Genomic DNA, 25,922 nt, shown 5'->3' on the forward strand with positions numbered 1-25,922 from the left:
TCTCCCATTCTCCTTCCTAGTGAGACAAACTTGTGGAAACCTATTGAGATCAAAAAATCCATCATGTGCTCTTGAAAATTTGACCCATATTGGACACCAGTTTTGTTAAACTTGTGGTCTTCACAGTATTCTGAACTTTTGATAGAAACCATTTAAAACTTACATGGATGTAGTACTTAAGAATTGCAGGCATTGTACAGGGCACTGGTCCTGCTCTCTCTCTAAGGGCAAGCTGCCCACTGCAGTCAGTTCTTCTTGTACTTCTTATTTCTGAGGATTTCTTCCCTGTAGAGTTTTGCTTTTACTGAAGTTCTGCCTAATTTTTTCACGCTCCTTGCAGACTATTGGCTTGTAGCAAATGGCAGTGTGACTCACAGTGCCTGCAGACCAGCATCTCCACACTCACACATCCTTGGCAGCTTCTGACTCAGCAAGAGCTCGTGCTCTGCTCTGTCACAGAACAGCAGACTGAGTCCTCTGCAGTGTGAGAATTGAAAATTTACTGCCTTACAGTTTCCTTTGAACTGCTTTTGTGTTAAAAAATACATCTTGCTTCACGAGCTCCTTTAAGTACATGTATTTTTCTAGCTTTGGTCTGCTCTCTCGTGTCTTGGGTTCCAGCTATTCTGTGATTTCATCATTTAGAGTAAAGGATAGTTTAAAACTAAAAAAATCCTGGAATAATCATTATGCTTTGGGCTACAATCTATTGCATTCACTCATGCTACCAAAGTTAAGCAAATCTTGGAGCATAGGTATGTGTCAGGTAAATGAAAGAGAGGTGATTTTGTTGAAGTGTTTTTTGTCAAGTGAATGGGAAAATCAATGCTGCTGACTGGAGGAAAGCACAGGAGTACCTGTAACCTCATGATGCTCCCTAATACAGATAATTTTTCCAAATCAATTATGCAGTTCATGGCATTATGGAGAGACTGTTGAAGTTTCCATATTAACTCTGTTCAAGAGAAAACATTCACCACCCTCACTGGAGGAGAAGGACAGGTATGAAATTGTCACTAATGAAAGCTCTTGGACCCAACATACTGAATTGTTAGTGGAAAATTGGAACATGAAAAATACCATGTCTGATATCCCAAAGAAATGTCTGAGCCCAAATGGCCTAAATTAGGTGTCTGTATGAAAAGAGACAAATACCAGTTTTATGCAAAAAGTTCTGACGTTGTTTATCTTGGATAAACCATCTTTCTCTTGCTGTTATTACTATGCCTGCTGGGCAAAGACATGATACCACTATTCTTGGGGCCTTTGGAGCAAGAGACAGAAGAGTTTGAACTTGCAGAGGTTGCAAAATGGAGGTGTGTAATTTATATAATATTGGGCTAAATCTGTCATTTACTCTGATATAGGGTAAAATCATAAAGCCAATGCCTGGAGACTCAAATCTCAGAATTTGCACTGTGCAGGTTTTATTGCTCCAGGTAGACAGGATATTTTCCAGTCCACTAGGGAAAGTGCATGAGAGAATAAATGGGCTTTTATTATTGTAGTTAAGAGGCATGAATCCAGTCTATCAGAAGTGAAGTTGGACACTTTAGATGGCTGCAGTGCCATTCATTACAGGTTGGCTTCTGTTGGGTGCAGGGAGCACTCCATTAAATGATTGCAAATGAACACTGAGGTGTTTAAAAGGCAGACTTTAGTGTGCTCAGGGTAAAAGCTCTGCTGGCTGCAGGAGTTTTCATTTATACCTCATTCAACCCACACAGATTGCTGCAAAATTTCAGCAAGAAGGAGTCGCAACCCCAGTCCATTATCAGCTGGCACACTAAAAGCCTGGCATAGGACTGCAACTGAAACCTACTGGAAAATTATGAATTCCAGTATGTTTTTAGCAACAGAAACCATGCTGGTTTTGAGCTAACACATACATATCTTCTGCATAGATTTTTCAGAATATTTTGCAAATGTTTATTTACATCTTTCTTTCAACCCTGTCTCCCTGAAGAAGCAGATTCTATATGTATATGTAGAAATAGGGCAGTGAGGAGTTCTCTGAGTTAGATAAAGGGAATGAGGGTGCTTCAGGCTGTGACTGGCTCTAGACCTGTGCCCATGTGTGCCATCAAATGGAGTGCAGGGCAGAGCAGGTGTCACAAATGAGGCTTGGCATGGGTGTGCTAGGACTGAAGTGAGGCCATTTGTGCCTGCTCTGTCCCCAGTCAGGGTGGACTTGCCCCCTCTCAGCCCCTGCCTGGCACAAACAGCACAGGCTGTTGCTCAGCTGCTGGTGCTCACAGAGACTCTCTGGTGGCTTTGTGGGGCAGGTGTGGTACTGATGCCACATGACACAGCTCTCTGTTGATGGTGATATCAAATCTGCCTCCCCTCATTCTCTGGCAGTCTCTCATATGCCCTTTTTATCTCTTACGGTTTATTTTAAAAGGTACAATACTTTGGCCTCTTGTCCTTTTTTCTGGTCTCTTCAGTGCAAGATACTCTCAATTATAAACAACATGGACAGTGTGCATCATTAAGCAATGTTACCACTCTGTTAACTGCAGGCAGGATAATGAATGTTAACCTTGACTGCAGAGAAAGGTGCAGCAGTTTAACTTCAGTGGGTTTTAAAAGTGGTTAATGAAGAAAACTACAACTGCTGTCCTTATCATTAACCTGGATGCAGCTTAGTCCAGTTTAAGACAGTGTCTGTTAGTCTTAAGAAAAGACCAGGTGGGCTGGGTATTGCAGCCCCTAACTCCCAAGTCTCTTACACTATTACCTTGCCAAAAGAAATAAATATCTTACCAGCTGAGCTAAGCACTAACTGGTTAAACCAGCATATACTGATATCCACAGACAGAGCACAGTCAGGAGAACCGGGAAAACTTCCTTCCCATGCCCCACCGTGGGAGTGGTGAGCCTGCTTTGCCCTCCATTGCACTGCTGCCACCTGTGAGGGCTTCCTGCCCTCTGACAGCTTTATGTGCACTGCAGGGTGGGCACGAGCAGTCCTGGGAAGCACCTTCCTTCTGGGGCACAGCGTGGCACAGCAATGTCAAACTTTCTGACAACAGTCCCTCTTGAGTCAGGGGTTAAACTCACACGGGATTTCTGAGTGTCGGGTCTGTACCATCTCTTCTGATCAAAACAGGGGGCTAATTAGGTTTCACTTGGCCAGAATTTGGAAGAAGGACAGGGAGCAACGAATGTGCTGTGTCAGAAAAAGCAGCCTCAAACCGGAATTCTTTTACGGGAACAAAAGTTATTATGGAAATGTTTCCCAGCTGTGTGTAGTCCTGCTGTCTGAGGGATGTTGTGCATATATCTTGTGCTGGGATGCAGATTTTTTTTCTTAAGCCTAAAGCCAAATGAATATAAATACTTAATATCTGGCTTATTCTTATTCATTTGCATGCCTGCCACGAACCAGACTAATACATAAATGATAACTGTGAGGCTTGTTGGACTGAATATGGTCCTGATCCCAGAATTCTGGACTCAGTAGAAAGATTTCTCTGCCTTACACAGGCACTGAGACATTTGGTTATATCCAGAATTGTTCAGTTGCCTCTTTGGATGTTATTCTCATGTACTCACATTCCAAAGTAGCATTATATTGTGTCACAGCTGTTACATTTCTGCTGTGTTTTGGGTTTGTTGGGGGGTTTTTTTAAGGTGAAAATATGTAGATAATTCAAATTCTTTTGAAGTTTAAAGTGCTATTCCTGTATAGCCTCATTACAGGGACAAGTCACTGCAGCTCTGAAAGCCCCATGATTTAGTAGTGATACCTTTACAATATCTGTGCAGTGAGGGTATAGATAAGACACTGATTTGAAGTTTCAGACTTGAATAAGTTCATGTTCTGTGAATAAATTGCAGTTTTGAATGTGTTCACTGGGGTGTGAGAGATTGTTGTTTATTCTGTCTCTATGCCATCATCTGCAAATTGCTTAATAGTATAAATAAATGTTACATAAATCTTAAGGGTTTTTTTTTAAGAAGCAAGAGCAAAAAATAATAGTGGAAGGCTTTAATTTGTGGTTGTTGTCCTGTTGAGTTCCTGTTTGATTATCTGCAACGTGCAGATTCTGTTTAAGCCTTGTAACATTTGCTGATATTTTAATATGAGGTTAGGCTGAGAAATGACTATGATGGTTCTTGCTGGATTAAAACTGGATGGCTGATAGTGTTAATCTCTACAAGACCCAGTGCTTTGATGGACTTTGCCACCCCCAGGGCATTGGATCTGCTCATGAGGAAGCTCCTAAACCATGGCAGCCTTCAGTCTGCATATGAACCATCCAGATGCCCCAGAGCAGTGGCAGACAGTGATCCCCAGTCACAAGGGCTTCCAAGATGGAGTGTGTGTGATGGCAGGGCTGCAGACAGTGCCAGGAAACTGCCTGGGGTGTGTTAAGCTAAGCCTGTTTGACCATGTTGAAGTCTAACACTAAGTCTGACACTTGTCCTGCTTCTCAGCACTTGAGAGAAGGCAGGGCTTGTTGGCAGAGAGAGCAGCATGAGCCTCTTGAATAGCTGACACTGTGACCCATGGCAGCTCTGATCCAAAGACAGGCTGGATTTCAGAATCACAGAATCAATTAGGTTGGAAAAGACCTTTGAGATCATCGAGTACCACCTTGTCTACTAGACCATGGCAGTAAGTGCCACGTCCAGTCTCTTCTCAAATACCTCCAGGGACAGTGACTCTACCTCCTCCCTGGGCAGCCCATTCCAGTGCCCAGTCACTCTCTCTGTCAGAACTTCAGTAACAATTTCGTGCATGTAGGACTTGGTGTGCTGTCCTTGACCAAACTGCTCTTCATCAGCTGTTCCTTACAGCCTTAGGGAGAAGCATGAGGAGAAAAAAGTCTTGGGTTCAACAACCCTTGATTCTTTACTTCTGGCACATGCTCACGTGGCAGAGCTGGGAAGCTGTCTCAGCATGGGGGCAGTACAACTCATCTGTCTGCAAAAAACTGCACTGACATGGGTTTTTTTCATCTGAGGGGTATTCTGCTGGTTAGATATTTTTTTCATCAGTAGCCAACAAACAAACTTTGCAGCTGGCAAAACCAACAATTTATTCAGCTGCTATGAATTTGTTTTTTCTCTCTTGTTTCTCTTCTCTGTATTAAACTTCAAAAAGTAAATTAATACTGGCATTGAGGCCAGTCCAAAATTTCCATGGTATTACAGACCTACTCAGTTAACTTTGATTGCCTATGTAAGACTGAAGTAATACATGTTTGGTGTGGGACTGGTTTGCTGGGAGGATATGGATGTGTTTTTAATTATCAAAGAACTTTGTCATCTCAGACTGAAATAGCCAAAGACATTTTTCTTTCTTTTATGGCTATTCGTGTCTTCTACCACTTGAGTTTGTTTCCATCTTAGCAAAATGAGAAAGAATCAAAAGTCTCTTGATCTAAATCTTTTATTCGTACTGGACTGAAAAGGTATTGAGTTGCTTATATGACAATCAGTACCTGACAGATGTAACATCTCTTTCTAATGCCCTTTATGCAATGTTTCTTAATGTAAAAAGTAGTATAACAAAAGGAAAGAAAATCTGGGGCTTTGGTTTACCTTCTTTTCTTGTTAAAGAAGGTGAGGAGTTGAAATGTCACAGGTGAACTGAGACTACATCCTGCAGCTAGAGACTGTAAAGAGAATTTAAAGAAACCTTTTAAAAAAAGTCTTACATAGTATTATCAATTCCTATATAAAATAATTTAATATTTTAAGTACTGTTTAAATAATTTATCTGTATTTAAAACTAACTTTTTAAATTTCACGTTTGGAACTTTTTTGGCATTAACACTTAAATAAAATTTTTAAAATATTAAAAAGTCTGTTAAATATTCAATACAATTCAATATAAAAACAGAAAAAGCAATATACATTGTTCACACATAGTATTGTACATGACAGCTGAGCTCTAGAGTGAGCTTTTGAATTTGTCAGGCAAGCCACAGCTTAGTTGTGGTGAACCACTTGCTTACCCTCTGGACTCTTAAGATTATAACAGAACCTTCCCATCACTATGTAGTCTTTAATATTATATACACATACTGTATACAGAATTTAATTTCCATCTCTATGCCCAAATTGTAAATAAATATTTTTTCACAGCGTTTAGATCAAAATATTGTTTAGCATACACAAATATATTTGACACACACAGTTTGACAAGAAACATACCCATTTTGCTCAGCTCAGTTACAGGGGAATGGGACTCACAGGTGCAAAAGAACATAATGGAGGAGTTGTCACTGTTATATTTAAAATGTATAATAAACTTACTACCAAATGTCTACAGGTTGTGTTAACAGCAGGAAAATGAGGGTTCCCTTGTCCCCTTGGTGCATTCCCATGAATCCTGCCAGCCATGAAGGCAGTGGAGGAGGCAGAGTGCTGGTGCCTCACAGCTCCTCTGTCTCACACCTCTGGGGTTCTCTGACCGTGTCACAAACTCTGTGTTTCAGACTTTGGCAGGACTTCACTAAAGGCCAAGCACCAGGCTCCAGTTTTTAAGCCCAGGCGTGTCTGTCACTGATAATGGAGTTTACTGTCAAATTGTAACTTGCTTTCTCCATCCTCCTGTATTTAGCAAGATGATTTCTACAGATACTGTAGGTGGATTTGGGTGCAAAGAGAGGGACTCTCATGCTTCCTACATTACATGCATCATGTGTCATGATTGCATTAACTGTGTCCCATTGTGCAAGACAGTCCTCAAAAGTCTTCATTTCTTCCTAGGAAATTATTCTCCAAGAGGACCCCAAAACTTTACAAAGACTAAATGGAACGCTCTACGTAGCTACTTAGGGATACTTGCAGAGAGGAAAACTACCAATGCAAATCAACATTCCCACCAGGAATGCCAGCCTAGGAACATTACTCAGGGGAGCAGCACGTGCCACATGATATGTGTAGTTATTCACAAATGAACAAAACTCACCTTTCAGATTTTGGACTCAAAGTTTCCCATTCATATGCAATCTACAAACTAGAAACTACTTGCAGGAATTAGTACATGGCTTATTGTTAATCCTTGTTCCTGAAAACATAACTCCTTTATAGGTAATTCTATGGTTTCAGGATGAGCTTTCAAGGTGGTGTTGAATGTTTTGCTCGTGTCTTTGCAGTGTAAGATTCTTAATGCACCTTCAGGAGGACAGAATTCACAAACTGTGAGAGATATCCTGCCTTCCTTTCACTCCTCCTGCCCTATCTCAGGCAGGAAGGTGCTGGCACAAGGTGTTCACTCAGGTGATGGACGGTACCTGTGGTGACTCTAGGCTTGGTCTACATGAAATTTGATTCTCCTGCTTTCAGGGGAGCAGACTCTGAAAAGGAAATCATTACCTAGGGAGAATAAGCATTTCAGTCACTTTATTTTAATCCATCTTAGAAGATAAACTTGAGGCCTTGATTTTATTTCACAGTAAAACCATGGTACAACAGGCCCCTGTTCGTGTCTCTGAAGACCTCAGCCAAAAAATGGGGATTTTGCAGGATAAAAGAAGCAGCCAGTGCTAAAGTAATCCTCCCCCACATCTTTTACCACTTACATCACTGGTTGGGAATACTGGTGTGCCAGCAAGGGATTAATTCTCAGCTGTTTTGTACACACAAAGTTTCAGGTCCTGGTATTCTCAGCTCAGTCCTTTTCATTAAGACATCAAAGTCACATGAACTATTAGTTTTGCCTTTGCAAAAGTCTGTCTAGGAGAATTTGTATTTAAGTCTCAACCTTTCTGTGGATGTATATGCTAGGTATATATAAATGTATATTTATACATTTCATAGTTTGTATCAGACCTGAAAAGCTTTATTATTCATTAGTACTCATCCGATGATAAACTGAGCAGAAAAGGTGCAGTTTTCTTGTAAAGACAATGTTATGGTGACTCAACAGAAGGAGTTCTAGAGAAGGCTAAGCACACAGCAGATCAAACATTCCATTTTTAAATGAAAACATTGATCTCAGGATTTAATGGCTTCTTTGCTTTTGAGTCCTCACTTATGCTTAAGCCTGTACAAGACACTGAGTTACTTCTCCCACACTGAAGTCTGGTTAGCAGTAAAGAGACAAGTGTGGGGGTTGTTGGGTTTTTTTTAAACAAGGGATGATAAAGGCATCCTAAATCAATCATTTTCTTTTTGGTAGTTAAAAAGGTCATCAGTTGGAAGAATGCCTTTCTGGGGAGAAGGAAGAAGTAGTAAACACTGCACAAATTACTGTGAAGCCTGTTTAAGAATTCAGGCCATATTTCTAGGTCAGATCCAGAAAGATACGGAAGGACACGTTATATGGTGTGTCCCCTCAACTTTCAGGTTTTTGATTCAGAATTCTGAAAGTCATTTCTGCTCTATTCAAAGTGCATGGAGGGAGGTACAGGCTGACTGGTTGTGAGTGAGCTGGAGAGCTACACATGACAGCTCAGTCAGAAGCAGTAACCAAAAAGCCAACTATTTCTCCCTTTTCTCTCTGCTGTTTGAGCATCCATGTGAATTTTATCCCCTCCTAAACATCAGTGTTTACAATCACTCATTCTAATAGTTAAGAAGGACCATGTTATCCTTTGTAACAAAATCTGGAAGAAGTGACATTTCTGGCATTGTCTACCTCTTATTTTGTAATGGCCAGTTCAAACGTGTGTGAGAGACTGTGGTGCAACACTGTTATTCTGAAGGGACTCGCAGCAACTGCATTTTCCACAAAAGAGTGCTCAAAGGAGCTGTGCCCAGGCAGCCCAGAGAGAAATCCTTAGCTTCCCTTCCGAAATGGTGCCACTCCTCCAAAAGGAACTCAGGACCAGAGAGGGGGGCAAAAGAAAGCAGACAATGAGAAGCAGTACACTCATTAGAAACAAGCAATCAAAAACCCCATGTTCTTATTTGCTACATACCATTCAGAGAAGCAGGTTCTAGTTAGGAGTTAAGCAAAATCTTTAGACACGGCCTCTACAAAGTTTGGTGCTGACATTAAAATACCAATTGTACAAATGATGGTGAAGACTGAAAAGGCCATCAAGCAGAGCCGATCCACTACAGAGGCTGCAAACTTCCACTCGTTGCAAATGGCTTCCTCTTCATCCTGGTCTCTGAACCGGTTTGCAATGTACCTCACCTCTTCCAAAATCTTAGCCAGATCTGGGTCACCTTCAGAGGGGTGGCCACTGTGCAGCAGGTTTTCTTCATCTGTTGGTGAGCAGGTCATCCTCCCACAGATTACACCTGAATCGGTGGTGGGTGTGCAGTGAACCCCTTCCAGCCCCCTGAAGCCAATGTAGAGCATGTTGCCGTTGCTGGACTGCTGCCCACTCACGGTGTTCATCTCCACGCTGGACAGGCTGCAGCGGCGCTGTTTGTGTTGGCAGGCAGGACGCACTTTCTCCTCCCCTGGTCTTTTCATCCTCAGAAACCAAGCACACCAGTTCAGAAGGATGATCCTCGTCTGAAAGAAAAGGTTGAGAATAAACATCTCTTCACACAGCCGCTGTCTTTGGGTGCTGCTGGTGTTGGTGCAGCCCGGGGGACTGTCTGGTCTGTGGTCTCTGCTTATTCTGAACAGGAGTTCTAGAAAATGGGGACAGTTTTCCTGCTGATTAATTTGCCAATCACTGAGGTTGCTTGATTGCCAGCTTGCAGTGCTGTTGATTGCCTCAGACTGACTAGGAGCACTAGGACTTCCCCTTCCTCTGATGGGAGTCTCCATAGTCTCCAAATACTGTTAATTTTTCCTGGCATTTGAACAGTGATATGGGAGTCTTTTCCACCTTCACTAGAAACCATGGGTTCAACAAAACAAAACACTTACTGAAGAAGGGTTACTTTGTAATAGTCTTAATAGCACTACTTTGAATCGTAGTCAGTAAGTTTACAATTCTTTTACTTGTGTTTGTGCTCTAATATTAAATTCCCAGGCCATTACTGTTTGGAAGGGGCTGCTAAAACAGATTCTATACTGGACTGGACCACCAAGCTTCACAATGGTTTGGCTCTGTTTCCACGTTGCGTTCATGACAGCTGATTGCAGATTTTAGAGAACAGATCTCGATATAATATGGAGAAAAGACAGAAAAATTACTTTGATTTAAAAAATACTTTTCAGACTTAATCAGTGCGTATTATTCTATTGTTTTCCACACTGCCTTAATCCAGCCTTACCAAAAGTGCAGGCAAGCCAGGGACTGTTCCAGTTCTGATGAAAGCTTCTATCATTTATTTCAATCAGATTTTAAGGGCTCATTCCAGCATTTCTTTTCCAGAGCACTAATGAAATATTATTGTCTTGTATAATATGCAAATTTTACACTATAATTATATTTGGTCCATTTATTCTGACTGTGGATTGCCACTCAGAGTAGATTTTATATCCAGACAAGCATCCTAACCAGAGATAGATCTTTCCTTGTTACTCTCTTTACACTATCGAGGTTCACCAAGAAGGATAATATTCGTTAACTGTGGGCCTGATCCAAAATCCACCAGTATCCAACTCATGTTTGTTGGTCTTCAGCTTCTCAACACGACAGCTCACTGTTCAACCTCAAGTACTCTGTTTTCTGAGGACATTTGGCTCAGTTCTAAATATTTCTTCCCTTTCGGTCATCAAACATGAGTCTAAAGAGATACATCTTTTATTCTCTTCATTGAAATTTATTTTAAAGTCACTACTCCAAAATAGGCCAGGGAATATCTCATTATCTCTTATCCTCAGGGCACTGCTGTGTGCACATTCTTTCTGGCTAGTAAGGATAATAACAACTCATTGTTTTAGAGAGAAAAAAAGGAGAAAGGTCTCTCCATCTTCAGAAATGCCTGAATGCTGCTGTGAGCTGGGGGAAGGCAGAAGAGGGGACAATTGGCTGATGATTCTCAGCAGTGTGTAGGAAACCAATATGAGCATAATGTTCTCTGTAAAAACAACCCCTCATAAAAGTACATTCTAAAGAAAGTCTTATGTGCTTATAAATATGCTTTAATTCTTCTTTGCACTTTACAGATGTTCTTGAACTGAGATTCAAAGATCAGGATTTTCAGAGCAAGTTTCACTTCCCCTTTAACAGCCATCTTTAACAAATGCTTTTTAGGATATGGATGTTTCTGTATGGACAGCAGCTAAATATGTAGCAGTTGCACCTTGAGGGTAGTGTAGTTCATGCATTGATCATCTCCAGCAGCACCTTACTCTTTTCTTTTATCTGTTTCACTTCAGATGTCTGGAGCTTATTTGAAAATCCCCTTCATTTATATACATAGTTTTAGCAAAATCTCGAGTTGCTTATAGCTGTTTTGAGGGATATTAGAAGCAAGTGGAGGTATATTCATTCTCTCTCTTGCACACGCATTCTCTAAGAAACCAACCACACAAAACATTTCACTTCTGGTGAAACTACTTTTCCAAACAAAATGTTTAGAAAGGATTTATATGTTTTTAACAGTAAGAAGCGATCACAGGCCCTCAGCTGTGTCACATCCCTGACCTGGACATTTATGAAATGGGCAGTGAAGGAAAACCAAACCTTACCCATTTAGGCATCTTTCCGCCATCTGGATCATGGTGGTGGTATTGTAGAACAATAACAGTGACAACCACAGAAAGACCAACAATAATCATGGTGCTGGCAAAATACTGAGCTGCAAAATAGACAGATAATTACAACAACATACTTTGGCTGATATAGCTTTTGTAAGGCCTGTTTCTGTACATGCATACATAGTGTTCAGCTCTTTTCCCAGTGTAGTGATACACATGCTACCTTAGGTACTTTTGAAAGGCTTCTCAACAGCAGAAAGATCAGTCATTATTTAGAGCCAATGTTTAGCAATTGTTTTTGTGGAACTGAGCACCTGCCTCTTCTAAACAATCTTGAAAAAAATTGTCTTCTAATTTTCTTTCACCTGTATTATGGAGACTGGCTAGTACTTCTTTTGAAAAGTTTCTCTTTTTGTTTGAACAATTACAAGGGGAAGATTCCATTATGTTTAGCTCTAATTGGAGTTAGGAATACAGAGCATAATCTGGTGAATTCTGTCAAAATTGCAACAAATCTTCCATGGAAAATTGACTCCCTTGTGCTTTTCCCAGATACACATAGATTCTGTGCTTCATTCAGAGCAGAGAGCACCACCAGAGCCTCTCCTCAACTGGCAGTATTTTCCTAATCCAGCTGCAGTGGGGCACTGTACAGGTGGGGATTTGCCTCCCTGCTGCCCTTCGGGCCCGTCACTGCACCCTGTCTGGCCAACAACCCCGAGGGAATCCAAGCTCACCGATTAAGGGCACCGAGTCAGACGTTGCTGGCATAATTTCAGCCACAAGCAGCATGAACACAGTGAGAGACAATAAAACCGTGATACCTGAAAGATAAACACGAGGTATGAAATTAGATCAGTACCTCGTAACTACAACACAGAGAGAAACAAAACGAATCTGAAGGAGTGCTCTTTGCGAGATCTACCCCACTGTGCCCCTGCCCCAGCATGTTAGTGGTGCTCCTGCCCTTCTTCTACCACCTCCAGCTCAAGGGAGCAGTGCTGCCAAAGTAGCACCAAAGCTTGCACAGACACAGATATTTTTAGATCCTTGTAACTGTTCAACTTTTCTGACCATTTGCTAATTAGCTGGGGTAAATCAAAGCAATTCTTGTACCATGTTTGCTTTAGAAACATGGTGTGATTTGGAGTGCTTGAGCATGTGACACTTGATTAATTGTCATGGAAGCTACAGGTGGTGTCATGCATAAATTTCCTGAAAAGCAGATTTGCTGTCTTGGATAGACTTTGATACTGTCTGATATCAGCTGTTGGGCTCTGCAGGGAGCTGTGCCCAAGCACTCTCGACTGTTGATTTTTAGAGTTTGACTTCTGTTGCTCAGTGATGAGTTCCCATCTTTCTAGAACAAGGCTTAACTGTTTTCTCAGGACTAGTCTTACACAATCAGGAGTCATTGCCAGCTGGGAAAGATTTAGGAACAAAGAATTCATCTTAAAATATTGGGAGGGACTACTTGATTAGGAAGGCTATTGCTTGATGAGGGAGGCTACAACCTGATGAGGGAGGCCACTACTCATTCTGGAGAAATGCCAGTTTTGTTTCTACCTTTAAACAGCTTTGTCTACTTAGTAGAAGCCAGTGCATCTGAATTTTTGTATGGGACTAAAGGTTTCTTTACATATTTAACCTCCATCTTAAAGATCAAACACTCAAAATCAGATTTGTTTCACAAACTAATACTTCAGTTAAAATTTGCTGTAAAAAGTAAAATAGGAGCAGTTAGAATCAATCTTTCTGAGAAGGCACTGTAGGATTTTACTTACAACTCAGTATTAAAAGGAAATATTGAGAAGAATTCCATGTTAAAGTGTTCAAATGCATATTTGTAAACTTAAACTTTACTTAATGAATCTGAGATTTTTGTTAAGCAAATAAATGTCAAAAAATAAGCCCCTGCTTCTTAAGGAAGGTACCCAGGAATTGTTTGTGCTTCTGTTGGTTCACCATCAAACAGTAAAAATAGCTCATGAGCCAGAACAGGACCCACAGGCTACTCCTCCTGCTTACTAAGACTGTTGACAGGAATTTTTAAAAGGACAACTTCTTTTGCTTTAGTCATATTTACAATATCCTATTAATAACTTACCTAGTGAGATCTTTTCTCCTGAGTCTGCTGGAAGCAGGAAAACTAACAAAGCAAGTGCTGATATCAGTACACAAGGAATAAGGAGATTGAGTCCATAATAGAGAGTCCTACGTCTCATGGTTACTGTGAATGTTACATCTGGGTAGGGTTCTTTACAACACTCATAAAAGCTCTCGGTCCTCTTCCCAGGAACTCCTGTGTAGGAGGAAAGAGGAAAAAACCCCAAAATTAATGTGAGTAAACTGTATATTATGTAGCAATTATTTTCTAAAAGGATAAATGTAGCTTTCTAGGTTCTACCACAGATAAAACTGCTTCTTTAAGCTTAATTCCTAACTAATTTTTTCTCAGACCATGAAGGAAAATCAGATAAAAGATACTTACAGAACTCAAGCAGCAAATTTGCCAACTATTTTTTTATGTTGATTCGCATCTCACACCTGTTGTTACAGTTTCAAATGCCACCAGCCAGGCCATTTATTAATTTAATTTCTATCTTCATTTCACGATTGTTATTCTATCCATTTCAGCAGTGGGGACAAGGCTGCAAGTTCACAGTGTAAATAAGAAATCAAGAGCTTACCTACTAAATCCCACTCCCCATTTGAAATGTAGCCAGATATATCTGCTTCTTGCATCTGTAAGTCCAAGGACCAGCCTCCATAAGTCCAGGATCCAAACTTCAGGTTACATTTCTGAACATCAAATGGAAACCAGCGCACATCTATGTAGCAGGAGCTTTTAAATATGCCTAGATGGGATTTGAAACAAGAACACTGAATTTAAATGCTTCTTCCACAGAATTTCACATATATTTTTTAACCAGAACTTGTTCTGCATCACGCCTTCTCTTTTTCACTTGTAAAGCGTATTTAACCTCAGTCGTGTCTTGACACGTAATGAGCAAAAGTCAGTCATGGAAAAGGGAAAGAACTGTACCATTAATGTATTGATGTTACAAACTAGTTCTTAATCAATTTTTCCATTTTGGCACATAGTGGGAGAATATTTATAGAAGAGCTCAGATTTCTAGATCCTGTATTTCAGAAAGAAATGAAGCAGAATATGTAATCTGTTTCTATTTCTTTTACTGGCTAAAGCAAGAAATCCTGAAATATAAGAAATCCTGAAATATTATTTGCTGTACTATTAGATTTCTGTGATCTTGATGTACTCAGGAAAGCTAGCTTCTTATTTTTCACTTGTTGAGTCAGGCCCTGTCCTTTAGCAGCTTTCAGAATTGAATTGAAAAGCCTCCACCAAATGGAATATCTTAAATCAAAAGAATAACAGGCAATCCCCTGAAATCCTCTTGGGATCTTAGGTGGAAAAACTAATTTGTCTGGAAAGCACTTGGCTCTACTGCTGTAGTTTCCAAAATTCAGATTCTGAGAAGAGTTAATTCTAATAATTATGCTAATTGAGTTGGGGAGCAGAAGCAGTACTCCACTGATATATATCCAAAGTCAGTCGTATATCAAATAAATGGCTACTTTCCTCTCAGACTAAAAATTGTGTTGATGAAGCATCCAGTGAATCATTTCAAATAGAAATACATCCAAGATATTACTAAATATCTTACTGTAAAATCAACATATTAGTAAAAGAAACACTACATTAATTAAATAAATTTTTATTAAGAGGCATTACCACAGCTTTAATAAAAACTACCTTTTTATAGCAAGGAATTTTATTTTTTATCTTTTTTTTAATACTTCCAAACTTCTGAAATTGTGCATTATGACAAAATTATTTACATAATTGTAACAAAACATGTATCTTTGTGGTGCTTTTCCTGCAAAGATGTAATGATGTAACTCATAATGCACCCAGACTTAAATCTATCAGACGATGCTAGCCAGATAAATAAAACATCAGAGAACTGATGTCAAATTTGAAACCACACCATGCATAAATGGTCTGAGTTACCAACACTTGTGGCATGCAAACAGCCTACCTGGGGGCAGGTATTGGCAATGTCCTGAAGAATTGACTAAAACGTTGGTGTGAAAAGTCGCATCAAATCTTTCATCAGCACTAGAACAGGGAAGAAACAAAAGGGGTTATATGCTCTGTGACTGGCTGAAGAATATCTGAGATGAATCTGTTCTTCATAAAAGGATTATTTCACCCCAAAAGCTTGACAGCTTTTCTCCTGTCACCAGTTTGCTGTGGCCTCAGTGTAGCTGGTCCGATACTGTTGGGTTTGTTCCTGATTATCCGCCGTAAGTGAAGGTGGAGCCGCCCCATTCCTGCTGCTCACCTGTCCCAGCAGACACTACAGTGCCTTGGCTCTATTGATTTCCATTTGCAAAGTAAGCTCTTTCTAAAAACCTCTCAAGCACCTGTACAGGTAACTCTGTTCTCTTGCTGTCTGTGTTACCAGCAGCTGATGAATATTGGGGAGATGGATCCTCCAGGGTCTGTGTCTTCCTACCTATTTTGCTTGGCTGAACATCATTACTCCCTGTCATACACGAGATGCTTTAATGCAGCTCCAGCCTTCATTATCCACCTCAGAACCCACAAACTGGGTTCAGAAAAAAAGGAAAAAGAGGTCCTATTAGAAGTGTCAGTGCAGTGGTGCTGGCCAGGACCACCCTGGTGTGCTGGTCTTACAAGTCTCTAGAAAAGAACCATAATGTTACTTGGAGAATGCTCCAAATTATGAATTGGCAGCTACTGCCAAGGAATATCTCAACTACATCTGGCACAATGTCCCAGGAATTTACTAGGCATTAACATTTTAAGAATTTCTGTACGGGAAACAACCTATTTTCAAATATTTAGATGATGAAATAATGACTCTTTCTTAGGAAAAGAAAGTAAGTTTGCTGTCTAAACCCCAGAAACCTTTGGTAGAGATATTTAGATTACTTAGCATTGCAATGGACATTTACCCATTATAGTATTGTGCCTTATTTCACAGTTCCCATTTACTACTGGGGGTTTTTGCAGTAAGGGATTGGAGATTCTGATCTTTACATTCCTTAAAGCTCAGGGCTTGGGTATTCAAGAGATTGTCAGAGTGACTGAAATAGGTGCCTGGGTTAAACTGCACACAGTGTGTTGGGAAGGGACCAGCAGGGAATGGTGTCAGGAATGGCACTGGCAGTGAAGGGCACCTCGGAATTGTTTCAGGAACTGCTGTGTTGAACCCACCTCTCATGGCTGCTGGCCCTCATTATAGACAAAGGCTCCTTTCTCAGGCCTTTATCTGAGCAGAGAACAAGCAAAATGAGACACCCAGGCTCCTGTACTTTGTTGTGCTGTTTGTAGGTTCCAAACAGCCACCTCGGGGGTGGGGTGGCACACAAAGCAAATGCAGTGCCAGCTGTGCTGGGCAGGGCACAGGAGGGCACACGACGCTCAGGGCCTCGTTCCTGCAGCAGTCTGGGCTCTCCTTGGTCTAAAATCCTCTAGTCTCTAAAATCCTGTGTCTCTCTAGGTCAATTGGAACATGAGAAGTTTCTGATGTCTCTTTGCCTATTAGTGGTTCAGTACCTCATAATTTTCTAATCACCTTTTAAGACATTATCAGAAAAATACAGCAAAAATCTAAGATGGGGATAAAGAGAAATATTTGTCATTCTAGCAGAAAATAAAGTATATTAAAAGGTGGGGTTTTTTCCCAGCAAGGGAAGACCTTTATTTAAATATTCTTTTTTAAAAAGAGGACTTTAATATTTAATCTAGTCTGAAGCAAATTTTATATCTCAGGAGCTAAAATAAAGCAATTGTTATTTTAGAGATTTTTAATTTCCATTTTATTTTCCTCTCATGTATTTGAAGAAATTAGATTTAAAAAAAATATCTGGACTGGTCTGTGAAATATGCAGACAAGAAAAAGCTAAATCCATAATCGCCTCTACGGAGTTGCACTTTTTCCTGTGGTGAGCAGAAGGCTCGCAAGTGCTGAAAATATTTGCAACTGTTTAATTTGAACTTTAAAGGCAAGCAGAAAAGCATCAATATTGTGACTGTATCCTGACTGCATTCTTGCACTTCGAGGGGCAAAGGCAGTTCAGCTCTGAGGCAGCTGAACCAGCGTGAGCCACTCCTTCAGCTCCACAGCTCACGGCTGCATTCTCTGGCTTTGTGTTGCAATTCCTCTTCCAGTTGGAACTCTAATTGTTTTCCCTCCACATTTTGGCTGCTTGCTTTCGTGATATTTGTAAGAAACTGGTACTGCAAAGATCTCTTCTCATGGCACTGCCAAATCTGGTAGAAATGGAGTCAGGGGATACTGGGGAAGGGGGCAGCAAGATCATACACAAACACCTCCACTGACACAAGTGTGCACCCACACATGTGCTGAAGACTCATTTCCTCAGGAAACCAGACTGTAAGTCCTCCAGCAAGGTTCTATATTAGACAAGTAATTGCTTTGATTTGAAATTAATAAAGGCTACATGATGGAACTCAAACAGCCAAATTCAGGATGTAAAAACCTCCATGCCATACAAATTACTTGTAAAGAGGAAGGTAATGACTCCTAGACTAGATTCCCTTCTGTTCCTCTGGAGCAGAGGGCAGTTAAGCACCGGGGAGTTGCTTCTAAGACCTTGCTACTGTTTCTGGTAACTGGCAAAAATATCATTTTTGAAAGAACACAAGTGACGAAGCAACTCAATTTTCATTGCCACGTGACTTTGCCTTTCATAAGACACATTCTTAAAAGAATATCCAGTGGTACTCAGATTCAAACATGAAATTCTTTTTTCTGAAAAAGGGGGATATGTGTTTTTCTAAGTCATGTTTCTGATTGTTTTATGAAGTGCACTGCTTCAACTGGGAATGCACCAAGTGACTGAGCCTGTGCTTGATGAGACTTTGGACTGAAATGTGATGACAGAAAACTATTTCTTCAGGGTATAATGACTTGAAAGCAGATATTGATTGCAGCACAGTGAGATGGCAAAGCTGTACCTAGCAGATAGAATCCCACTGGGACCTATCTGGAGAATCTCAGGTTTATAAAACTGGAAAAATGAAACTTAAAACGAGATGTAACTACCACAATTCTTGTTATTCCATGAAGTACCAAACACTATGTGGCCGTTTGGAAAATAATTCTACCAGAAATGAGCACTTTTAATAAGCCTAGTAAAAAGTGGAAGAAAGCTATACATGACATTAGCACAGTCAATCCTGGAATTTGTACACAGGCCAAGATTTTCTTCCCTCAAAAAAATTACAGATTAACTGGCCCTGCTCTCTTCACAATAGACTGGTTGTAAAATTTAATACAGCTGCCACAATTTCTCTGTCCTGGGCTGCAGCAAGATGTGTAAGGAATCAAGACATAGTGAAACATGCATTCATTAAGCTGGAAAGTGAATTTATAGTTCATTAATTTCTTTGTAACTGCAGATGCATGTCCCTAGTGAAGCATATAGCAATTGAAAGCATCTATCTCAAAATGGCATGTCACTGTACGAGAGCATTGTAATATTCCCAATGTAATTTCACACAGGAATAAGAATTTGTTTTAAATAGCTTTGCTCTCTGACTAAACTCTGAATAAGAATTTTGGATTAAATATGAGTTTGAAATAGAAACACTGTAGAATAATTAATTCATGACTGTGCCATAGTTAACAATCCAAGGATTTGAAAACCTATATTAACAGAAAAATTTTGGTTTCAGTTTTTCAGGTTATTGTCACCCTTCTCATTCTATAAAGCACTTCAGCTACAGGTAGTATGTATATATCAATATTACTAATTTCTAAAATACTACCCTTTCATTTTGGATATACTTACTTAAATATTGTAGCCTAAATTCTTAGACACATTGAATATCTCCCTCAGGTCTGTGATTTATGTGAGGAAGAATATTGTCATACTCGGTCTTTTGGGAACCTCTAAACTGCTGTTGTAGAGTACCAATTTTATGGCATACACAGGGTGTTATTCAGCAGGAGAATGGAAATGAAGGTGTGATTTGTCAGATTCTCCCAGGAACAGTGCCATTGATGGAATCAAGTTAGCTAGGGAAAACTGCTCAAGAAAACAAATTTGCATTGAAAGATACGTTAAACAAGATTAATGTTGCTAAAAACCACCTGTCCTGGGTATCAGGCTGCTCCATTTTGTGCACAGAACTTTTGAAAGGTTTTTTTAGGCTGGTTTATGGACAACTGAAGCAGTCATTGCCATGCTTACACAAGAACCAAGGAGTAAATCAGCCAGGCAGTTACCCTAAGGATGGTGAACTCTACTGGAGATCACCCCAAATCCTTTAGTGTTGGTTGTACCTCCAGGAGAAGCACTGCCAAGAGCACAGCAGGAATGCAGGCCCTGGAGAGAAGTCCCCAAGGGAATGACAAATGCTGCCACTGGGAGCTGTTATCCCTCTCTTACAACTCAACAACACCTGTGACAGTGACATTGCTCACAAAGGTGGTCACCAAAAGGGAGCACAACTGCAGCTGACACACTGGGTGCAGCTGTTCTCTAAGTCTTGTTGCAACAAAAAGCAGCTCCTGAGGTGGGAAGGGGGAGTCACGTTGATAACACACAGCACGGGCTGTTCTTAGTGGACACGTGGCAGAGAGACAGAGGAAAAAAAGCCATCAGGAAGACAAAGGCTTCATGTCACCTGCATAGGCAAAAACCCCCCAACGTGCCCTGGCTGCCACAGCAGAGCCAGTGCAACACGTACAGAGCAGATGGAAGTTCTTCCCGGTTCCTGGGGAACAACACACGAGCCCCAACAACGGCAGAAAAAGGCACATTATTGACAAGCAGGCAGCTCCCAGTGCTTTATCTTGTTAAACTAAATAAATTCCACAATGGGAACTGCCATGTAATGGTGCAGCCAAAGAACCTCTCAATGTCAGCCAAAGGTTCTGCAGTGGGTTGAAGGCAATCTGTGTGTCCCTGAAACAGGCCCAACTCAGAACAGTTTGAAGAGGACAGCAGCAAATCTCACAGCTATTTTTATAGCAGGAAGAAAGAGTGACATCCCAACTGGACATGGAAAAATGCAAAGATCCTTATTGGCTTTACCTGTCCTGTCCATAGTGAAACCCAAACTAAAACTAGACAAGCATTCAAATGTCAGATTTGAATTCACCAGTAAACTTTTAAACCAAACAGTTTCAGAAAAATCATCACTACTTGTACTATTTAACACAGCCAGAAAATCTGCTTTTCTTATCATCTCACAAAAGCCAACCAACTATAGCTGGTGGTGGGGATGATGTTGTTATTTATGAAGTATTTGCAGATATGACCTTCTGTTATGTAAACAGGAGACTGGTAATTTTCCAGTATTCCAAAAACCTGGCAAGTTTTGGAAAAGTCTGTAAAAACTTAGACATTTTGCTGGGATGATTATGTCATTTACCTTGCCTTATCTCTGTGACTGGACAGGGTGCTACATAACCTCGCCTAGACTCCCTTTTCCATGAAAGGCTGGAGCAGCTGAACTTTCAGGGTTCCTTCCAGCCTGGGCTATTCTGTGATGCTATGATTCTATATGATCTTCTCTCCTTCCCCATGTAAAAAAATGGGAAAAAAAGTGTGTCTACCTGTTATAGAGAAGAATATCAGGCTTCCAAATCAGTCCATCCGGGAAACGGACGTTCTTCACTCCCGGGTACTCAGACACATTCCACTGTAGATAATGATCCGTCCAGTACTAAGCCAGACACACAAAAAGTGGGTTAAGTCATCTCATCCACTGGTTCACTGTAGTTCTCTAGGGACTGGATAGACTAAAACAATAGGTGTTCTCTTGGTTCTGGTTAGCTTCAGGCAGTGAAATGTTTTCGAAGGGTGAATTAGGCCATGAACAGCTCAATGGAACACATAAAAACCTCATTTTCAATTCCCACTGCAGAGCACAAAACAGCCTATACAAGATTTGGGGTGCTTGTGTTCATGCTGTCTCAGGTGCCAGTTTGGGATTGAATTGTTTTTCTAATTCACACAGTAACTACTTCTCATTTTTGTTTCATAAATTTTACATGCACTTTTACATTTTTACTTATTTCAGAGAACAGTAAAATGACATACATTTACCTTAAGCATGCTTTGAATCTGTCTAGTACACCATTAATAGACAGTTCATAAGCAAACACTTTTTTTCCATGTGTGCATAGGCCAAGAACAGTGGCTACATTTTTTGCAGTAACCAAATGGTCTGCTCATTGCAGTAGTAACACGTCCCATATCCAGTATGTGCTAAGGTGAATAAATCAAAAGAAATGGAGAATGTATAAAATAATCAAGAATTTCCTTAGGGGGGAAAAAACCAATCTCAGAAAGGATAAGGATGCTATGGGATAAAAGAGAAGGAAAAGAAATGATAGCTTTTTGAGTATGAATTGTTGTCTGTTTTCCTGGTAAGAAATCATAGCAACTATAGTCATTGTAGCTCAAAGCCAAAAACATATTATATTTGACAGTTTTAATCTTACTGTACAACAGGCCTGTAAAAAAACCACGAGTTGAATGCTTCTTCCATGTCAGATTTTCTTTGTGAATAAATGGAATAGCCATGCTACCCTTTATAGGGTCACCAGTGATATGTATATATATCACTCATTTGTTTCCTAAGGCCTAGCACAGTGCAAGAGAGGTGCCCTATATAAAATGTTACAATGAAAGAAAAAATAATACACTTAAACTGATTGAGCTGGTTAAAGAAACTGAAAGGTGTAAAGTTTTTGCAGAAGCAGAGAGATTGCCTGGAGTAATAAAAACCTTCTGTAAACCTTTACTTCACCCAAATAGTGTCAGGGATTTAACTAATGGCAAATTCTCATCCTGGCTGCCACAGATGGAGAAAGCTCCCCATATCATCCTGTCTCTGTAGAGCACAAAGTCATGGCAGAAATGGAGTCAGAAAGTTAAGAAGCACCTTGTTAAGTCTAAAGGATAATTTAACCTTTCAGAGAAAAGAATTTCAAAATGCCCTCACAAAATTCTTGAACAGCCTATTATTTGTTCCATTTATTAACAAGTGAGTGAAAATTAACTCCTGTCCAGCAATGCCGTGAGTTAATGTGGACAAAGTTCTCAGCTGGGGCATCCAGTGGTAGCAATAGATAGGGGTAAGTAGTAAGAGAGCATATCAAATTCTCTGACAATTTATGGCAACTAAGAATTGCAACAAAAAGGTAAAATAAAGCTACTGTTCAAAAAATGACCACCCTATGTGGGCAAGACAAGCTGGGAAACCAGGAAAAATTATACTATTCCCAGCTGGACATTAAGAAACTGATGTTCCAGTTCCTCTGGCAGTTTCTCAAGGAGACAGTCAACAGAGCAAGTGGGATGGCAGGGACACTCATCAGGACAGTGGCAGCAGCTCTCAGGGATAATGAACCTCTTTGGAACCATTTTTCCCCCTATCAGAAGAGTCAGCTGACAATTGCCAGAGTGCTGGTCAGAACAGCTACCGCAGATGAAATGCAGTTCTTGTGTGTTCTCTGTCATGATCAGGTGATTTCCCACAACATCATGGCTTTGTTGAAGTGAGGGAAAGGCACCTGCACCTGCAGTTGCTCAGCCTGGGACTCTCAGGTCACCACTACCCTATGACAAGGAAGACTTTAGTGTGACTGAATCAACCACCATGAGTTCATAACTTATTTAGATGTAGTGACTCAAATTCTTTAAAGTTCTCAGAAACACCTGAAACATCTAGACCTAAAGCCCAGCCTTACAGTTTGCCATTCAGTTTAGCTTTGTCCACTGTGCAGCAAGATATAGAACAAAAGCCTGAGAGTTTTCTAAAATTCAAACCTCTTACCAGATTAAACTCAAATATCAAAGGGGGGAAAACTTGTTTCAAAACTTACCATTTGTAGCCAGATATTTGTTGTTAATACTTGATTCTTTTCATCCTGGGTGGAAGAAGAAGGAGAGGAAGAAGAAAAATAAAACCAACCACAGCTTAGTACCATACAGATAAAACAATACCAGTAAATATATTTGACTATTATAAAATAGCCAGTTGTGCTAAGGTACCTTTCAAAGCACAGAGAATCACTGCCTCTCACTTAATGCAACAGAAGTTTTCACAGCCAATGATGTTTTAATGTTATTTCACAGGTAATGATGTTTTAATGTTATTTCATATTAGCACTGTCAGTCAAACTGTTTCCTGAGGGTGTCCTTCTGCCAGACTCTTCCCTGGGGCTCCCTCTTCCATAAGGAATCTCCAAAGGCAAGGCAGATCACAGTGGGAGGTGCCTGTTTCACCTCTGTGAGAGGAGCAGCCCTCTCACTAATTAACCTCATACACCAGACATCTGCAGGTAGCAGAAAAAGCAATGAACAAATAAAGTGTGACTAAGCTCAGATGGTGTGCTGGGGCCACACTGAGCAGGTTGTTAGCAGGCCAGTAGCACCACTGGTCCCAGTGGAACTGTACAAAAAGTGTTGTATCAGCTTTACCAGAAAACTCTTGTCAGGGCAGAATATTATTCTTCTGCCTGGAACAGTTCCAGTTTGAAGGCCTTTCCCCTTGCCTTTTGTGACTATTTGATGTAAGCTCAGGTGACACAATTGGCATCTTAATGCTGAAGGTAATTAAAGAGTTTAATTATTCACTTCTCAGACACAGGAAAACATTGGTGACCTTTTCCTGTGGAGGCACCATCTCAGTATCCACCTGGGTTGTGTGAAGCTGATGGAATATCCTGTATACAGTCAGTATTACACATTCTCCAGTCTGAACACTCAGTCCCTGTAACACCAGTCAAAGCTCCATTTACACTCTAAGTGTCTTAGGAAGTTCAGTCACATGTGCAGCAGCAGCTGCCAGAGTTGTTCGTATGTCTAGACCTCTGAACTTAAATCTGTCACTCTTGAGCTTAAATGTTGTTCCCAAATGCCCAAAGACGGCTAAAAAATATTTAATTGCATTTTGTACCATAAAAACAGCTCTTTATTTGTTAATACAATTTACTAACAGTCAATATTTTTTACTCCTTTGCTGTTGCTTTTGTGAATTTATAACTGAAGAGAGATCCTGAGAGGCCTTTAATTGAAGCCATTTTAGATCAGCACAATAGAGGAAAGGTACACATCATGTGAAATCAAGTACTCTGCAAGGGTAATGGCATTTTTAAAGAAAAGGAAGCCTTTTGAGAAGCAGCATCAGTAAATATATGGCAGGGTTGCTAGGTTGTGTATAATCACAACTAAATATACAATATACAAACAAATAGAAATATTTTAGATAAAGATCAGTAATGTGCATGAATAAAATCTGCCCTCAAATGCACACTCTTATCTTGCTTTAAAATGAAAAGTAAAATAAAAAATATAAATAAGTACAGACCATAGCTAGTGGTTTAGCACCTTTACTCTATATTTTCTGCTTCATCACCTCCACGAACCTCAAGTGAACATCTCATTTAAATGGCACCCTAGGGAAGCAGGTCTAACAATTTAGTTTCAGAAATCCATTATTAAACTGCATTGAATTTTCATGCTGAAGGCATTGCTGAAGATGTCAGGCAAAGCAGTAATTAATTTGCAATAGTAGCTGTTATTCTCTACCATATAAACATTCATTTGGAGCCTCTCTCAGCAACAACCTGCTTATGGCACTAGAGCACAACAAAACTAGTTTGCATGGGGGTTTTTGATTCATGACTAAAGAGCAATCCTTAAGAGATCATTCATATCACCGTGAATTAAAGTCTATCGAGAAGTGTTGCACACTAAGGACATGTAAAATGTTTCTATTCATCATAGCCAATTTTAATCAGAGGTAAATACCACCAATGGTCACTTAACATCCAAAGTTTGACAGCATTTTCTCAAAGCTCTGTGTGCTGTCCCAGATGAACCTGACAAGTTCCTATAATGCAATATCTCAGGTATTGCATCTGAGCAACGCCAAGAGCAGCACTGCCGGGTGGCTTCTCTGCCCAGCAGACAGTAGTTGTGTTGCTTTGCATAACTGGCTACTCAGGAGTGCAGAGCGATTCAGAATCCATTATGTTGTGGGAAGCTTGTTTCAGGGTTATTAGCTGAATGGCACGTCCTCCTGCATGGTTAAACTCTGAGTTAAACTCACATTTTATTCCCAGTGTGATCTCTTTCTACACACGAATGGCCCCAGCTTTAAATTAGTGATGTTTCAGAAAGTCTCTTTTCAGTAGCGGGAAAAAATTGTACTAAAGCAGGAGTGTTGCTGATGCTTCAACTACTGATAGGCCATGGGGAGATCTGTCAGCCCTGAGCCCACAGCACAGGCACAGGGGCTATTTTAGGAGTACCAGGATGGAGCTCCACTATCAGCCAGTGCACATCACAGACCCAGAGCCACCAC

General features: G+C 40.4%; 2 protein-coding genes across 6 annotated transcripts in view; one reads left to right on the forward strand and one right to left on the reverse strand.

Moving 5' to 3' along the window:
* The window catches only part of MYO1E (myosin IE), a 242,482-nt gene that overhangs the window by 76,666 nt on the left and 139,894 nt on the right, over positions 1-25,922 (forward strand). The gene's annotated exons all lie outside the window — the stretch shown is intronic.
* The window catches only part of CHRNA7 (cholinergic receptor nicotinic alpha 7 subunit), a 40,194-nt gene continuing 19,659 nt past the window's right edge, over positions 5,388-25,922 (reverse strand). The window contains exons 3-11 of one of the 2 annotated variants that reach the window (XM_017827520.1): positions 23,437-23,481; positions 21,160-21,269; positions 15,580-15,659; positions 14,206-14,373; positions 13,623-13,817; positions 12,253-12,339; positions 11,507-11,616; positions 8,883-9,430; positions 5,388-5,627 (exon numbers count right to left, since the gene is read on the reverse strand). In XM_017827520.1, the coding sequence (XP_017683009.1) occupies positions 8,912-9,430; positions 11,507-11,616; positions 12,253-12,339; positions 13,623-13,817; positions 14,206-14,373; positions 15,580-15,659; positions 21,160-21,269; positions 23,437-23,481 (1,314 nt within the window). In that variant the 3' untranslated portion in view covers positions 5,388-5,627; positions 8,883-8,911. Of the gene's footprint in view, positions 9,431-11,506; positions 11,617-12,252; positions 12,340-13,622; positions 13,818-14,205; positions 14,374-15,579; positions 15,660-21,159; positions 21,270-23,436; positions 23,482-25,922 lie in introns of both variants that reach the window. The other variant, XM_017827518.1, reaches the window with a different exon arrangement.

Source organism: Lepidothrix coronata, unplaced genomic scaffold, assembly GCF_001604755.1.
Source record: "Lepidothrix coronata isolate B3197 unplaced genomic scaffold, Lepidothrix_coronata-1.0 Scaffold140, whole genome shotgun sequence".
Lineage (NCBI taxonomy): Eukaryota > Metazoa > Chordata > Aves > Passeriformes > Pipridae > Lepidothrix > Lepidothrix coronata.